The 13,157-nt window shown below is 40.4% G+C and overlaps 1 protein-coding gene across 6 annotated transcripts in view; it reads right to left on the bottom strand.

Annotated features, from left to right (window-relative positions):
* LOC119737766 (mucin-3A-like) overlaps positions 1-4,638 on the bottom strand; it is a 60,791-nt gene extending 56,153 nt beyond the window's left edge. For 5 of the 6 annotated variants that reach the window (XM_038212351.1, XM_038212352.1, XM_038212355.1 and 2 more), the window contains exon 1: positions 4,363-4,637. In XM_038212351.1, coding sequence (XP_038068279.1) covers positions 4,363-4,423 — 61 coding nt within the window. In that variant the 5' untranslated portion in view covers positions 4,424-4,637. Of the gene's footprint in view, positions 1-4,362 lie in introns of all 6 variants that reach the window. The other variant, XM_038212356.1, reaches the window with a different exon arrangement.
* Positions 4,639-13,157: the final 8,519 nt, after the last annotated feature.

Raw genomic sequence — 13,157 nt, 5'->3', positions numbered from 1 at the left:
TTGTCAATCTCTCGATAGCCTCAGCTGACGTCATGTACTGCATGGACCTTATTGTTTAAGCTGTCTCTTACTAGTCAAGAGTTAAACTGGAAAAAATGTTGCAACCTGACACAACTTCAGCTGCGTACAAAGTCTATGGAGAGTCAAGCACACTTTTTAAAAGTATTTCCTAACAGAATTGGAAATGTTTCTCAGTCCCAGATTCATGTTTTATTATTTTTGCAATGACTGACCTTCATTGAGATGCTATATGAAGGAATAAAGTGGCAGCGTCAGACAAGTTGCAACATTTTTTCCGATAAACTAACATTTTGCCTCCGCTGCAGGGATAGGGGAACAAATTTCTTAAAAGGCAAGCTAATCATGAAGACTAGAGACTAGAGTAGACCCGTGAAAATGGCGTGTAAACACGCCACGTTCACGTCTAGAGAGACATGAGAGAAATGTCCCCGTTCTGCGCTTTTTTTTTATTTGAGGGGAGGAACCAACACATTTTTTCACCGTTTTCGGTAACAAAGGTATCTTTTTGCGCAGCATTATGACACAAATGAAAAAAAAAGACTTATTTTTCCACAATCTATACAGTTCTCACGTAAAAAGTGATTGAATCCATGGAAAAGGTCAAGTCAGACGAGCAGACGACAGTCTCATAAACTAAAAGAATTATGGAAAACGCCCAGGTCAGAATCCGCCGGATTAAGAATACATAGACTTAACTTGAGTCTCTCCAGGACTTTAGTACGCCACACACAGGGCGCCTTCGCCGGTATTTCACGGGGGGGGGGGGGGGGGGGGGGGGGGGGGGATGCACATAGACCAACTTTATCATCAAATGATGTTGTAAATCAGGCATAGGTTCAACATGAGCGCACTACATTATGGGCATTTTTTTTTCTCAAGAAATGCTTTCAGCGGAAGTATACAATCGTTTGGATAATTCAAAGTCTTTTATTCACCATTTCAATATCTGCCATAACCGTCAAATGCCTGCCATATCGTAAACTTGCAGGATTGAGATTTTTCCAATCTGGCAAAGTTGAGACTTTCGAAGATGTAGGGGGCCTAGGCCTGTAGCTAAGTTGTTTGTCATGGATCTCGTACGAAATAAGTTACCGAAAATAATACCAAACGCAGGAAATATTCCCGTATCTGGCTTTCACTTGTCACCCTGTGCACAAACCGTATGAGACTGGTCTGAAAATTTCTAAGTGTTTTATCAGTAAATACTTCAATATTTTCCCCGCTAAATTTGACTTTTAAGGACATTTTTTAAACTTTCTGATGGCTGATATATCAATGAAGGGCAAAATTGTGATGGCCAGATATGGGAATCTTTCCTAAACGCATTCCAAACTATCATGCAATGGGTTAACTATTTAAACAATAACTCAGCGAATTTTCCCCTATTTATAGGCCACGTCTTAAAGATATGTCCATGAATGTTATCAAAACTGCGCAACTGTTTTTAACGAAAACAAAATATGGCACATATACAAATTGAAACGGATAAATTTCACCTTCTACCCGTGACATTTAAACAAAAAACTGGTAATGGTATAGATCATGATCCCGTTCCACATTTTTTAGAGAACGAAAAGACACTTTTATGTTTTGGGACTTGCCAAAATAGCTACCATGCAGCAGATAACGGTAACTTGATAGTTTTTTTGTTCGCTTTGGTACCGGTACATACTGAATATCAACTTCAGGGTTCTGTTCCTTGGTCTATGGTTAAATTGTGAAGAGAGCCGATTTTTTTTTTATTGGGAAAATCATGGGGTAAAATGACGGTGCCTGAACTGCTTTGAAAAGAATTCCATACTGGCCCACCACTCAGAGCTCCTGCACAAAGTCTATGGGCCATGACTGAAAATTATAGAGTATTATCAAAGATTGTTTGCACTCCTCAATAGTATTTCTTCATCAGATTTACAACTTTAGGTACTTTTCCGGTCATATTAACGAATACGAGTGTCGGCCCAGTATGGAATTCTTTCCCCAAGAGACTTCAACTGACCACACCCTAGAAATGTATACGGTCACAAAAAATAAGACCACGGGCGCGCCCGGCTTTTCTGAACGCTGATCACTTTCACACCATATCCTCGAGTCGTACTACAGTTCTTGAAGGACGCGCATTGTCCGTCCTATACTGAAGAATTACATAACACAACTGAATGGAAATCTAGCTTTCTAAAGGCACCCACGCTACTTAGATCGCCCACGGTGGATGCTTATTATAGGCTTTTGAATGATGGTCACTGGACGGCCAGACTATATATGGGTCGCACTAAACAGCGTCAACACAGCGTCAACACAGCGTCAACACATGACAGAAGCGTCAACACACCGTCAACACATCCAAAACACATTCTGAATTGACAAAAAGGGCATATAATTGTGAAACATACAATAAAAGAGAATTTCCATTGGATTGAGTTTCCATTTCGTTGTTAAAAATATCGTATTTTCACGCGAAAAAAATAACTTGCACGGCCGTTGTCCGCCATCTTGACTTCGCACAAAGCTTGGACTACACCATTTCAAGTAGGGGTGTGTAGGTAATGACATTATCTTGTCATAAACAACAGAGGGCGCCTTGCTGCAGACTAGACAGAGGGATACCAGATCTGTGTGAGGACTAAGGATCGGAGGAGTGGTAGATCATTATTTTGTGAGTTGTGTTTATGTTTTGGTCTTTGCAGATATTTTTAACACTGGCGACCCCGGCCGCGTCCCTCTCTGTTGGTTTATTGTACAACGCTATCACCCTTTAGAATAATGGTATGGTCCGCGCTGCCACTGAGGCAACATGGCGGGTGTTCGGCAGCCGATTTCGGAGCGGCACGGAGAGCCAATTTCGGAGCGGCACGGAGAGCCAATTTTCTTGAACTAAAAATCGCGATTTTCAGACGTTTAACCTATTGATTTTAAGCACAAATCTTGTTTCTGTCCATACTGTATGGGTTACATACTGCTTTTGTAAATTTTAATGCATTTTGGATGTGTTGACGCTGTGTTGACGCTTTGGAGTGTGTTGACGCTGTGTTGACGCTGTTTAGTATGACCGGACTATAGTACTAGGGTTACATGTATGCTAACGCGGGACCATCGATTAGGTCCCTTGGATGACCAACGTGTTCAATGAATTTATTAGTCAGGATGGGGGGGGGGGGGGGGTCCGGAGGGTATTCAAGGGGGCATTTAAAAACCAGGCCATTCACAGCTTCTAAAACCCTGCTTTCAGCATCCCGTGCGCTTCTTTAAATTACTGATTTCAAGGGACAGGATTTACTTCAGGCGATAATTAGGTCTCTTTTTGTAGGCCACACCTTTTTTTCGGGGGTCAATAATACACCTGAATGAACTTAGCTTTAATAGTCCCACGTGAACCTCAATACTTAAACAGTGAAGATTACTACAGGATAAACTGAATGATAAAATGCAGAGGGAATCTTGACACTCGACTTTTTTGGGGAAAACTATGTTGATTTTTCTTTATTTATACTCGACATTCGGTCCTTGGCATTTATCGCTTAAACATTTATGGGAAAATTTTGCAACCTGACGCCACTTTTTCTTCACATATCATCTCAATGAAGCTTCATTCATTGCGAAAATGGTTATAAGACATGAATCTGGGACCAAGAAATATTTCCAATTTTGCTAAGAAATACTTAGAAAATTTGTCTCGACTCTCCATAGACTTTGTACCCAATTGCGGAAGTGGCGTCAGGGGAATCGCGTCAGGTTGCAACATTTTTTCCTAATGTTATTTAATAACATTTTAATGTTTCGTGACAAAAAAACCCTCACGACCACGCCATTCAATTGGCGGCATTAAAGTGCATTTCCGAAGACTGTTACGTAGTTACAAATTACGAGAAATCTTTGATCCCCGGTTTGCCGTCAAGAAAACCAGGTTGTTCTTTAAATTCAAACAACGGGAACTTCCGGAGCGATCGTGGCGGATTGAAACGCCTCGCCACCAAAATGATGATAACTTATTTGTCGACCTAAAACTAATTGTCGGCTGTTGCAATTTGCATGTCAATACGATACAATATATATATGAGCTAAGAAATACGTTATACGCAATAAATCAAATATGAACAAGCCACTTGTCATGCTCGTTAACAAGGATGCCAATCAAGTATGTACTCGTACTAGTTCTTAAGTACGTGCAATTGTCAGTAAGGTTGCAAACTAAGTATTACAACATGAAAAACACTTAGAATAAGATAAAAGGATACAAACAAAATAACAATTTTGATTTTGCCAAAGGTACAATGCAGAGTTCAGTTTTTATTAAGTGTTTTCTTTTCTACTACCATCTACATTTTGTCAACGTTTAAATTCTACCTTGCGACATCGTCTGTCCTGCAAGGAGCGTTATCACAGCCGTCAGAAGTAGCACCCCCATGCTGTCGGCTTCTTTTATCTCCCGCTGATGGATGCGGGCTCTTGGAAGAGAGAGATGGGCCGATATCCACTCCTTCACACAGCCTTCTCGAGGAGTGACTCGCGTCTTCACTACAACCCCGAAACACCACTCACGCCCTGTCCCGAATAAAAAGCATCTTTTTTCAATTCTGTATTGTGTCGTTTCGCGATGCTATTGGTCAAGAAGTGTCAACGCCCAGGTACTTGTTGGACTTTTTTTTAAGGTGCTCGAGTGCTTCCTCACAGACGCGTGGAGATTCAAGCCGAGCATGCGCACACGGGGACGCATTGCATAAAGACTAGTTATTGTCCGGAGCTTTCAAAACGACATCATCCAGCACGGACTAGTGGCGGTTTTGGCGTGAATGTCCGAACACTCTATGCAAAGTACACGATTGTTCAGATGCAGCGAAGAAGACAATCGATATTATGTCATTCAATTCATGGAGGGCTAGCTCAGACATCGGCTTACCGCCACAGCACTGATAGCCAAGAATGTTTTCAGCATTCCTATATACAGGGCAGCAGGGCTTAATGTTCGCACCTGCATGGGGCTATTTGATTTAGATTTAGACAAAGCGTAAGGTTGCCATTCTGGACAAATCAATAAGAGAAAACAAGAGCGAGTGCAAAATAAGCTCTGGTTGTGTTGCAAGAAGGATCTCCTGCCAGGACTTAAAAATGACAGAAATTACCTTCTAAGCACACTTATCGAAGGTTGCAGTGATTTTTGATAACAGTGTCGGATAATGTAAGGATATAGTACCTCTAAGGTCCCGGTCTAATTGCACGAGGACTATTTTCCTGTCTGTTCATTTTTTTTAGTGACCTGCTGCTTAATAGACAAACATACAAACAAACACAAAGATTTGGGATTGGCGTCATTTCCACGAGGAACCATCAAACGGCCTTGTTTCTATATCACATTTCACTTTCGCATTAGAAGTGCGACAAATTAAAAGTTTGAGGTCTCAAACGCGTCTTGACGGTCTTGTTTATATTAGTTGGTATATCATGAAGAAGATCAGCTGCAAACCCGCAACGGCAGATTTGCTGTTTTGCATCTCTTTAACCACGCAGATAAGTAAAATAATTGTTATTTTGTTATGCAAAAAGTAAATTTGAGTCATGAGTTAAAGGATCGGCCACTTTTCCCAACTTCACACGCTGCGGTCGCATCGCGCCCAAAACAAAAATGGACGGAGAACAACGTGAGGGAAGCATTGGTAAACGCGTCATTAAACAGACAGGCCAGGTTCAAAATAGCCCGATTTACAGGGGAGGCACCCTGGTACTTCTTTCAGCTTGTTGTCTGTTGAGGAGGCGGGGAATAAAAGACCCCAAAGCACGGACTCCAGTTTTGTTCCGGACAAAGCGGCAATCCCCTGCTCCGAACGGGGGTAATGGACCGATCCAGTAAGCCCCGCCCACTGCGCACGTGGGCAAATTACCACGTGCTCCTCTCCAATGCCACACTGCATTTTCCTGCCGCGCGCATCATACGCGCGTGCACGCATGTCGGACTTCTGTGCACGCACGTCGGACATAAATCACGGCTGTGATTGGTCAGTACATCATGGGGCGGTGCTTACTGGATCGGTCCATTGTGAGTGGATTCACTCCTTGATTCAAAATCTGCGTTGCTGTTCAATGCACCATAATAGAACCGTTCCATTTAATCAGTAATTCCTTTGCAATCAAGCCATACTCTTTGTTTGGCCCAAAACAGGGATAATGTGTACGAATTTATGTAATTTATTACAAAGGGTACCAACAACAGTGGCACTTTTGTATACGCGCAATTAAGCAAGTTGCGGTTCACACTCACTTTGCACGTATACAAAAGTGCAACTTTTTTCGGTACCATTTGTCACAAATTGCATAATGTACACTTTATCACTGGTTTGGGCCAAACAAAGAGTATGGCTGGATAGCTAAGGAATTTCTGTACGGCTCACTAGTAATTTGAGCAAGATTTGCCCAGTAGTTTTTGAGTTATAGACAAATAGTATAAGGGGGGGGGCTTTCTTTTTTGGTTGAGTGCGTGTGAGGCCGAGGAAGCCTTGATTTCACGATTCGTCGTTACTCTCGGACAGCGGCGTGCATCAGTGTGTAAGCAAATGCTATGAATACGGCTGAGTGGATTTCAAGATCATTTTTAAAGAAAGACAAACCATGAGAATCCAAATTGTGTACGCCACTTAACACTCTAGTCGAAGAGTGGCGTAATAGTGGAGGGGTAAAAAAAAAATCGACTGATATGATCCCTTTTAATTGCACAAAGGAAGTTGCCCCTGCTTTCACTGAAAGAGATCCTTAGTACATGGTAGTCTGAGTATCACCCGTTATCCACGGAGCCAAGTCTCCTGTACAACGTCTGATATGTCTAGACATGCAGATATATGCAAGCCGCGCGCCAGCCAATCGGAGTCGGTTTAACGAAAGCGTGACGTCTTTCATTCCCAAATCAGGACTAATGGTTTAATTGGTCAATTCGAATGCAGTGTTTTGTAATACAACAACAGCCGGGCGCATATCGCGTAACATGACACAAAGCGCGTGACACATTTTTTTTTTATCCATGTCTATGACACGCAACGGGTGAATGACCGAAGACCCGATATAGAGAGCGCCCGCTGATTGGTCAAAATCTAGAGGGCAAGATGCGGTTGTCTTGCATAAATTAATCAGCTAATCTGTTCATAAATTATGGAATAGATAGACTAAGTGCATGGCTGAACATAATTGAACCATGTTTAAAGTCTTTTATAGCATTAGAGATGTAAAGGCCTATAGCCGTGTGTTACACATGTACCTATTTTCAACCCAGGATCCAAACTATTTAAAAAAAAAAAAAGAAGGAAAGAAGTCCATGGAGGGCCGGATGTAACTTCTCGCATAAAACTAGAGCTTTTGAAGATTTTTGTCGACCAATCCGTGTCTCGGATGGAACAAGTGGAACTTCATTACAACATGTATAAACCTAATGATCTGGCAGGGATGATATTCAATATTGATCGATTTCACGAAGACTTCTTGGAACACGACCAGAGCTTATTGTGCACTCCACATATTATTCTTCTTCGATTATTTATTCCGGCGCTTCACTATAAATATTCCCCCGATCCCCAATGGTGAAATCATTTTAGCTACACGCCATTTATACCTGGACAGTCAGGTTGGCGCAGTGGTTTCGTTCCCCGCCTTCCACCTCTGTGGCCCGGGTTCGATTCCTGCCCTGGTCCACATGTGGATTGGGTTTTCAGTCCCTACCTGATTCCGTGGTTTCCCTCACAATATTCTTCTGGGGTTTTCCTCCCACCTATCAAACTGTAATTTCTTCTTATTGTCTCGTCTCTACAGCTTTCTTCAGGCTTGCGACACTTTTGAGGAATCCTTGCTTACATTTCCAGGAATAAAAAAAACTAGAGATGTGTTTGTGGACAAACACAAGCTGTTTCGGATATTCAAAATACTCTGTGCACGTGATGAACAATCAGTGACGTCACTAAAAATGTCATCTATAACAGCACATTATTCGTACATGTCAAGTTATAACCAAATCGAATATATAGGTCTGTAAATATAGGCCTATGAAGAACAAAATGCCCCTTTAAGGGACGTCACATGACATTTGATGATGACATCACATGAATTTTCATCTATAACCCATCTCGGCATTGGTACGATCACGAATTTCTTCTAGGACCATCTTTGGGTGGTAGTCTAAGTGTGTACCAGGTCTAATGTCGATCGCATAATTTACAAAAGTGCCAAAGTAGAGTGTTTCAAAACGTGTACAAACCCTATGGGGAAAAATGCATCTTTAATGTGATGTAACCCAACACCTGATGACGTCACGATCGCGCATTTCTTCTAGGACCATCTTTGGGTGGTGGTCTAAAATTGTATCAAGACTGAGGTCGATCGGATTTACGAAGGTGCCAAAGTGGAGTGTTTTAAAACGTGTACAAAACATATGGGGAAAAACGCATCTTTAATGTGACGTAACCGAACACCTGATGACGCCACGATCACAAATTTTCTTCTTGGACCATCTGTGGGTGGTGGTCTAAGTGTGTACCAAGTGTAACGTCGATCGGATTTACGAAAGTGCCGAAATGGAGCATTTTAATACATGTACAAACCCTATGGGGAAAAATGCATCTTTAATGTGACGTAACCCGACACTTGATGACGTCACGATCACGAATTTCGTCTAGAACCATCTGTGGGTGGTGGTGTAAGTATGAATTAAGTTTAAAGTCGATCGGATTTACGAAGATGCCAAACTGGTGTGTTTTAAAACGTGTACAAAACATATGGGGAAAAATGCATCTTTAATTTGATGTAACCTGACACCTGATGACGTCATGATCACAAATTTCTTCTAGGACCATCTGTGGGTGGTGGTCTAAGTATGTACCAAGTCTGAAATCAATCGGATTTAAAAAAGTGGCAAAGTGGATTGGTAGAAGAAACGTGTGTTAAACCTATGGAGAAAAAGTCTGAAAAAGGAGAGGGGGGTAAAAAAAAAAAAAAAAAAAAAAAAGAAAAAAAAAAATCTTAACGAAAACAAGAGCTGTTTCGGTGTGTTACCGAAACAGCTAATAATTGCTTGCAGAGAATCTGAGGAAACAATGCATTTACAGACCTGTGAACGTGAATGATTATCAAATTGACTCGGGCGTTAGAGTTTTCGTATATACTTATGAACGAAGTAGCAATCACCTGAGAAGTTGACACTGGAAGGGTGGTATCAATTACAGACGAATTGAAAGTCAAAACAAGGTAAACATAATTTTGTGGCGTTCGCGTGCCAAACATTTCATTCTTATAATCGGCTCACTTCTATGTAGACCGGTGATTGTGGAACTTAATGCAGATACCATAAAAGTTAAGTTGATGCTCCGGCGATAAAGAAAGATGGACTTTCTGCTATGAAAAGAACTAAGGTACAATCCCTCCACACTAATATAAAAAGGACAATATTCGTCATTGTTTCTGTTTCCAATTTTCGAATGTGAACAATTTTAAAAATGAAGTTTTCCAATGCTGAACCGGACAACAAACATCATCATTTGGCCCGTTGCCCACACATTGCAGTGGAGTAGGGGTCATTCTTTCAAATAAATTGATGTGTATATCCGTCTTTTGAAAGTCTAATTGGACAGCTTTTCCCGATTGTGTTTGTCTACAGGGAATAGCAACCATAGCCTTCTTGGAGCATAAGTGCTTTGAACTCCCCTCTGAGAAGCTTCTGTCTCATTGATCAAATCAGGGTCATCGTAGCCAAGAGGTACAGGTTATTCACTGTATCGGTCGACGAACCTAGATCGATATTCCTGTTTTGTCCTCCCACTTAAAGCACCTTGTTATTTTTTTTGTAAAAGAGTTGGACTTGCCTTAAAGGCCTATAGAATTATTTGCATACATGTGTCCCAAAAGTAACCTGTAAAATGATTAACTTAAAAAAAAGCTTATACTTTGATAAAGATTGTACTGGTTCTAAACACCCCCTTAAATTATTCCGTCTGGCTTGCTGTCATTTAGAAGAAATCAAGATATGTGGGTGATTTCCAACGATCAGTCAATTGACCGAGTTTTGGAAATAAGGAGTGATATTAACGAAATCGTTTTTCATGAACAAAATGATTGCGAATTTTTTTTTCGCTGTAATATCCACTGAGCTGAAACTTCACAAGGTTGGATTTCGAACTTTTCTTCTTTGGATTTGGAGTGGTGTTATTATTGGAAACAAAAAGCATGAAAAGCAAATTTAAAAAAAGGTAGCACCACACATAATGTACTGACTGGAAAGCCAATTTCATAAGCGGTACTCATGAAAATAACTACTGAAATTGCTCAATCCGTTCAAACAATATCACCATTTAAACACAATGACCCTAAAACCTGTTTCGGAAATAAAGTTTATTGTCACACAATACTTGTTTCAACAACCGTCAACATCTGTAGTTCACAATATCTTTTCAACAACCCTGGTTAGGCAAACAATATGATTGATAAAATCCAATTCTTCCTTTTTAAAGACGGGCCTTCAAAAGGACTTTGTTAAATATTTTCAAATTTTAAACTTATTATTTATTGAAAGTGATGTTTGAAGGCAGTTATTGTGATGACGATTCTTGAAATCGCATTTTTGGACGAAAGAGGTTTTAGGGTCATTGTGTTTAAATGGTGATATTCTTTGAACAAATTGAGCAATTTCATTATTTTTTTTCATCTAAAAGGAGCCAATGAAATTGGCTTTTCAGTCATTCAATGTTTGGTGCTACATTTGAATATGAAATATATTTTTTTGTGATTTGAGTTCCGCTTTTTTTTCTTGACTCACCCTATAGTCCTATATGCCTTTTACGGCGATCGTGCTTACCAGAGCCTACCACAGCTTGTATTTCTACTTTTGAGCCACTTTCTAGTAATGTATCCTAGCTTTGCACAATAGTCTTAGGAATCCTAAGTTAATATATAAGAATCTGCATCAGATTAAGGGACTCCTTTAAGAAATCGTCTCGCATCTAATCTTCCCTAGAGATGTTATTTTCAAATGAGTATTGACTGGTGGGTTAATTAATTCAGTAAATCAAAGTCAATAGAAAGATATCCGTCTTATTCTACCCCATACACCGTTCTTTTGATGTATATACTCATCCCGCCAGTTGGCAAATTTGAGTTTGGATTGTATCCCAGTAGCTGGAAAATACTTGGATCGATTTATCCTTCGTAATGACATGTAATCGCATGACCAGTCTGGGATTCCAATCTTATTAGTGATGTTTTGCTGGACATCGTTTATAATGGTCACACCACCGAGTCGCGACAAAGCGAGACAAAATCCCGTAGATGGACACTATTTTGAGGCGGGCATCCGGTCTCTTCTCATCAAATTGGAGGAAGAATTGATGGTAAACCTCCTGAACGGGGAGGAACGTAGATCAACGGGGAGGAACGGGGAGGATAAAAGCGGAGCTGACGCATATCATGTTGCACTCCGGATTTCCGCTGGGGCATAATGTGTTTTTTTTTCTTGTGAAATACTCCCAAAAGGTTGGTCGATAATTGGCTAAGAATCTGATCTTAACAGATCTTAACTTGAACCACTTTGTCAATGTTTTGATATTGCATCCAAAGTATTTCCGTAATTTGTTAGAAAGGATCACCGTATTGTACATTTTAGATATCTCCTGCACGCACACACACTGGTGCACATTTTAGTTCTAAATGACATGGACGTTTCATTGCCATTTTTGCCTTTTTAGATTTAACATCATTTCCTCATAATGGACGGACAGTCCAAAACGTCGATATGAAACTCTCCTCAACAAATCTTTTAGAACTAGTTTTTCAGTATAGATAGACCATTTTTTTCACATGGTATTATCCAGAAAACTTCATTACTGTTAAACTACGGGTGCGTATCTCATTTAAACCGTGGATCAGACCTCCATGGCTAAGAGCAGGGATGGGCCTATGGAGACCGCTTTTCAAAGGGGTGCAAAATTCAAAAGGACACTGGAAATTTGTCATCAGTCTTTCATTTTGATTTTGGTTAGGGCCTAGGGGGTTATATACATCGGTGTCTATTCTTTGTACACCAAGGGACCTCGGTACTTGGCAGAGTTGCTTGGAGGCGACATGTATTGTCACCCAAAGAAAGCAGTCTAGCTGAGGTTATTCCCCACACCATACTCAGAAAATTAAGTTACGTAACAGTCCTAGATTTGTTTTGTCACTGTGCGGCTCCGTAAATGTGTGACTATCTCGTGTGGTTGGGTGACTATATGTTTGAATAACGTTAACACAGTGGCGATATAGGCCTTTATAGGCACTTTACTTGTTTTGGCCGCTCTTGTTTGGTATTGGGACAAACATGGTGACGCATTTGTTTTAGTGAACATTTCGAGAACTTGTATGTAGACTTAAATTTCCCGGAGTGGAAAAAACTTTCCAACTCCTTGTCTTTGAATTGAGTAAAAATAATGGTCCTCCTTTTATGTTTTTCATTTTTAGAAGTGCACCTCTTCATTATTATTATTACCTTCGCCAAGGAGGTTAGTTTTCATCGGATTTTGTTGGTTGGTTGGTTGGTTTATCTGTTAACAAAAACACTCAAAAAGTAATGGACGGATTTGCATGAATGTTTTTAGGGGTGGTCCTTGGTATACAGGTACAAATTGATTCATTTTGGAAGTGATCCGAATCTGGGTCTGCATCCAGGATTTGTTGTAAAAGGATTCTTCACCATTTATTCAAGTATTTCTTTTGGGTGTTTACTGGCAACACGGCAGGGAATTATTTAGCCTTGGTGGGGGTTCGTTCTCTCTGAGTGATTTCTAGTTTAAAATGTTAATGCTGTTTTGTGAAGGAGACTAGAAAAAGCTGTCGCTGTGATGTCACTACTAGCACCCGGAATGTACGGCCGTCATGTACAGATTATGCACTAAATGTGGGCATTACAGTTGATAGAACCGTATATGATGGAAATGGAAAAACAAATATGATATTTGTAACAGTTTTTCATGTCCCGTTAAACAGAGCTGACCAATGGAATTCGAAGGCGGAATTCTACATTCGAAAATAACAAAACTAGGCCTAACAAACAAAGAAAAAATTCAAGCATAACCAAGCTATTAGAGACTTTGATTTTCTACTTTTAAAGTAATTTCCCGTGTACAGTAGTGAGCCGAATGAGC

The sequence above is a fragment of the Patiria miniata genome, unplaced genomic scaffold, assembly GCF_015706575.1.
Source record: "Patiria miniata isolate m_02_andy unplaced genomic scaffold, ASM1570657v1 HiC_scaffold_3, whole genome shotgun sequence".
In the NCBI taxonomy this organism is placed as follows: Eukaryota; Metazoa; Echinodermata; class Asteroidea; order Valvatida; family Asterinidae; genus Patiria; species Patiria miniata.
The sequence above is the reverse complement of the archived record's forward strand: the minus strand, read 5'-3'. Positions and strand labels throughout refer to the sequence as shown.